General features: G+C 56.2%; 1 protein-coding gene across 1 annotated transcript in view; it reads left to right on the top strand.

Annotated features, from left to right (window-relative positions):
• The first annotated feature begins 1,439 nt into the window (after positions 1-1,439).
• Positions 1,440-5,097, top strand: part of FADS2 (fatty acid desaturase 2) — a 50,451-nt gene continuing 46,793 nt past the window's right edge. The window contains exon 1 of the mRNA XM_007945012.1: positions 1,440-1,646. Within this exon, the coding sequence (XP_007943203.1) occupies positions 1,440-1,646 (207 nt within the window). The remainder of the gene's footprint in view (positions 1,647-5,097) is intronic.

The following is a 5,097-nucleotide window of genomic DNA, read 5'->3' as shown; positions in this document are numbered from 1 at the left end:
TTTATATGTTTGCACCATTGTTGAAACTATTATGTAAAACCATCTCACTTAAACATGATGGCCCCTTATTAACTCTTAGTTCCCAAGGCCATCTGCATTTCGACCACCTTCTGTTCACGCTTAATTCCCACTGGTCCTCAGCCTCCTCCCCAGGCTCTGTCCGGCCAGGTTCCCCAGGGCTCCAGGCTAGCCCTTTGCTTTTCGAGCAGGTGAGTGGCCCTCACCTACAAAGCCAGTCCCTCCTCTGATCCCTTTGATAGGCCCATCTTTATTTCCGAGAATCTGTACACGTTGGCCCCTTAACGGTATGTGGTCTGGCAGTGCCTCCGGGCTCCATCTTTGCATTCATACCTCCCTCGCCCCCACCTCCTGACATCTAGCACTAGAGAACAGAGGTTGGCAAGTATATTCTATTGTTGTTATGTGCCCTACCGAGCCGTCCTTGGCTTTCCGAGGCAGTATCACTACAGAAGTAGAATGCCCAATCTTCCTTCCGAGAAGTGGGTGGCGGGTTTGAACCACCAGCCTTAGGCACTATGCTACCAGAGCTCCTAAGTATATTCTAAGGTTGTGTAATTACAAGGTTCGAAACCTGGACGAGCCCGAGGGCGGCGTTCTTCTCCAGGGATGCTGCTGGGTAAGGTGCAGGGCGCGGACAATGTGGAGAGATTGGAGTCCCCACTAGATCCGGCCGCCGCGGGCGTTACTTAGCCCAGCCAGTCCGGAGCGGAGCTGGAGGGTTCCGCGTAGCCCGCCCGCCGCCCTGGCGGCTCTTTGTGTTAGCATCAGGTGCAAGCCCGGGAACGCAGGCCTTGCGCGCCCGCGTCCGGAGCGCGCACCGCCGGGCCGGCGGTCTTCCGGAGGATCTACGCGCCGGGGGCTGCGGTGGGGGAGGGAGGAGGTCTGACACGTAGCCCGCCTCGCTGCAGGACCGACTCCACGCGGGCGGGCGGGCGGGGGAGCCAGGGACCCGCAGCTCCAGCCCGCTGGCCTTCGAAAGATCCTCCTGGGCCAATGGCAGGCGGGGCGACGCGCCCGGATTGGTGCAGGCGCTCTGCTGATCACTGTGGAAACCCGGGCGGCGGGGAACGCGGGAGGATGCGGAGCCCGGAGCTGGGGGGGCCTTGAGCGCCACCGGAGTCTTACTGGAGGCAAAAGTCCATCGGGGCGGGCCTAGGGAGGGGCGGAGGAGGGGACCGCTTGGGGGCACTGGAAAGCCAAGGATTTGGCCGGGGGAGGCCTGGGAGACTCCGGACGGAAGGCGAGCTGGCTGGGGGAGGGGGCACCGTGGGAGGCGGAGTAGGAGAAGACAAAAGCCGAAAGCGAGCTGGGCCGGGTCCGCACACTCGGGCAGGAGGGGCCGTTTGTGCAGCGAGCAGCCGACGCAGGGAGGCCGTAGCGCACGGGGCTCGTAGTGCACGTAGCGCTCGGCAGGCAGCATGGGGAAGGGGGGCAACCAGGGCGAGGGCGGCCCCGAGCGCGAGACGACCATGCCCACCTTCAGCTGGGAGGAGATTCAGAAGCACAACCTGCGCACGGACAAGTGGCTTGTCATCGAACGCAAGGTCTACAACATCACCAAATGGTCCAGCCGGCACCCGGGGGGCCACCGCGTCATCGGGCACTACGCGGGGGAAGATGCTACGGTAAGATCTGGGGGCTCTCCCAACCCCCTTCTCTTGTTAACCGACGGGAGTCAGGCACCCTGGGTCCCTGGGCGCCAACCAGACCTCCGGCGCTGACTGGAGCTCGGTGCGTCTGGGAAGGAAGGAAAGTAGGTCTGTTGCGTGCTCCCCGCCCCGAATCCTGCTCCCCTGGGACAGCTGGATCAACTTGGGAGTGGCGGGGAAGTCCCATTTTGGACCCCGGGAGGCAGCGCCGCGGTGGAGATCCGACCTGTGGGGAACCATGCGCGAGCTGCCCCGTGCGCTGCTACCCACGTCCGCGCCTTTCGCCGGGTGCTTTCGGAGTGGGGGACTTTCCACAGGGGGCGCTCCGACTCTAAGGTTTTGGCGCCCCCAGCATGGAAGATGGCCGCCCCTGGGCGTCACAGGAGGAAGGGGTGGAAGCGGAGGCAACCAGGTGTGGGGACTCGGCGCGCCTTCCGTGCTCTCCCGCCAGACCAGGGGCGAAGGGAAGCCCGTCCCCGGCCGGCCCTTGCTCGCTCTTGCTTTGCCTCTTGTCTAAGGTCCGCGGTGGCTGCCTGGAAAAGAGACCGCCTGGTAGCTCCTGTTCCCACACTCCCAAGAACTACAAGGACCAACCCCGAGGGCCAGCCTTCTTGGGGAGTGGGTAGAGGATTGGTGGGAGGAGAAGAGGCTCGAGTTTGCCAAACCTAGTTCGAGAGGGCGCCGAGAGCCGGTGAACTTTAGCGGCAGTAGCCTGGTTTAACAACAGGTCGCAGCTGTACCCTAGGTTACTGGCGGACGTTCCCCTCAAAGGCCCTCTGTCTCTTAAGCCCTGCCTGGAACGCCCTTTCATCTTCCTGCACACCTAGAGCTAGGGGCTGCGGGGCCTCCCCGGAGCCACGGCTGGCCTTCTCACCAGCTCCCAATGTGGGGCTCAGCCGTTCGGTAGCACCCCCACCGCACCCCACTGTGACCCCCAACTCCCAGTCTTAGAGCCTTGCATTTCTTTCAGGTGGACCTACAAGGGTTGCAAGGGAAAAGAACAGAAGGAGAGAGGAAAGAATTGGGCTTCTCTAGGCAATGAGCTGGAAGCAGGAAAAAAAACTGCCGGGGGCTAGAAAACGTGAGGAAACGGTGAACAAGGAGAGGCTGAAGGGAGGGGCAGATTCCTGGAGGAAGCTCGCTCCATGGAAGGTTTAGAGTGCTGACCCCTTGGTGGGGCTTGACTGACCAACCTAGGGGTGGGTGGAATTCTTCACTACCCCACCTCCTTCCATCTCGCCCAGGGAGGCCAGGTGGATAACTTTAACAATCACTAGCTACTGGGCATCTGGGATCCAGTGGTCCACTCACTCACTGCCTGACTGCCTGGTGAGCAGGACCTAGGCTTACTTAAGCTGGAGAAGACCGTCAACCATATCTCCTATTGCTTTTAGCCCCATCCTCTTTTACCAGATTGTGAACACTGCTCAAGCCCTCAGGGTTGGTGATGCTAATCTTAGGAGGGTTTAGGTTTGTGCTCACCTTCTGGGTTACCTCATTTGGACCTTTGCATGCACTGAAGAGCCCGAGTTAGGGTAACCAGTTGTGGACAAGTTGATTCTGACTTATAGTGACCACATGGGTATCAGAGTAGAACTGCCCTCCAGAGGATTTTTCAATGGCTGATTTGTTTTGGAAGTAGATCTGGACTGGAACCGCCAACAGCAGAATGTGGTCACTGCTTGCGCCACCCAGAGACTCACTGCTGTCGAGTTGGATCTGACTCAAAGCGGACCCTCCTTGGGTTTCCAAGGCGGTATCACTACAGAAATAGATTGCCCCATCTTCTTTCTGAGGAGTGGCTGGTGGGTTGGAACCACCAGCCTTCTGGTTAGCAGTCAGATGCCTTAGGCAAGATGATGGATTGATCTGAATATTCCATCTTCTTAAATAAACATGTTTTCTTATGTGAAACTCCCCCTGACATCTGCTTTGAACTGATAGCTTAATAAGGACATTGGGTTTATTGGGTTTATTTCATTTTTTCTTCAAGGTCTTCTCAGCACTTGCCTGACATTAACAATGAGTTTTCTCTGAAATTAGCTTTTAGATCAATCCCATCAGGCTAGTGGGGTCTGAGGGTTGAGCTTTGCCCCTTGGGGTATATGCTTTCCCTCTGAGCTTGAGGACTAACAGAGTGTTTATGGGCCATGCAAAGTTAGAGAACAGACTGATCGGCAGATGGAGTTAGAATCCACTGGAACACTCAACACAGTGCAGTAATATCCTAATGAGGGTATGGAAGGAGAGGCTAGAGGTCAGAGGAGTCATTCTTGGGGCAGTTTGGGCCCTCAGGGAGCGTTTTCCTGTCTCTGAAGAAGAGAAGACCCACCTCTTCCCAAGAAGGATGACCTAACAGGGCAAGGGCAATAGACATTTAGTCTTTCTGCAGAAGGTGAAACTTGGTCTTGCTGTAATAATAGTTACTTCATTTTCGTAACTCAACAGAGCGCATTCATATATTGTTATTGTTTGGTGCTGTCCAGTCGGTTCTGACTCATAGTGACCCCATGTACAACAGAATGAAACACTACCCAGTCTGGCTCCATCCTCGCAATCCTTGTTATGCCTGAGCCCATCGTTGCAACCACTGTGTCAGTCCATCTTGTTGAGGGTCTCTTCTTTTTCACGGACCCTCTGCTTTACCAAGCATGGCATCCTTCTCCAGGGATTGTTTTCTCCTAATAACGTGTCCAAAGTAAGTGCTAAAGGGGCAGGGAGGCCTCATCTTCTGACCTCCTCTGACCCCACAAGAGGAAGACAGAATCGCCATCAGTAGCCCAAGGACTATTCCTGCGAGGCCAAACATGCTGCCTCCCTCCAGCCCTTTCTCCAACCGTTCCTCCCGCAGCACCCACCACCTCTCTGCTGGGTTTGATAATTTACTGAAGTGGCCACACAGAACTCACAGATTATGGGGTTTATTAGGGAAGCACTAGACTACAATTTGAGTTCAGAAGTGGGACTCAGTCTCTTGCAGCTGGCCATCTCACTCAGCAGCCGGCAGTCTTGGTAGCACATCGCGCTCTCAGTAGTGCGTGTCTCTCACGTCTCTCTCTCAGCAGCGTGCGTCTCTCATGTCTCTCAGGAGCACATTTCAGCAGCACATCTTTCTCAGCCAGTATTCAGAGAGACCCCTTCTGCCTCTAGGAGGGCTCCTTTCGAGCCTGGCAGAGTTGCCAGACTATCCAGCCCCAATATACCTGAGTGAATTCTATACACCTGAGAGTGAGAGAACTTCCCAGAAAATTACTTAGTGCTGCTCCCAACAGAGGGACTTCTGGTAGTGTCATGCCTAAGTAATTTGACTGCTAACCAGAAGGGTGGCGGTTCAAACCCACCAGCCACTCTTCAGATGGAAGATTGGACAATTGACTTCTGTAGTGATATTGCCTCAGAAACCCAGGAAGGGTTCGCTATGAGTCAG

This window comes from Orycteropus afer, unplaced genomic scaffold, assembly GCF_000298275.1.
Source record: "Orycteropus afer afer isolate SDZICR_OR568_19922 unplaced genomic scaffold, OryAfe1.0 scaffold00130, whole genome shotgun sequence".
Lineage (NCBI taxonomy): Eukaryota > Metazoa > Chordata > Mammalia > Tubulidentata > Orycteropodidae > Orycteropus > Orycteropus afer.
Note: the sequence above shows the minus strand (reverse complement) of the source record. Positions and strands in the feature narration are given on the sequence as shown.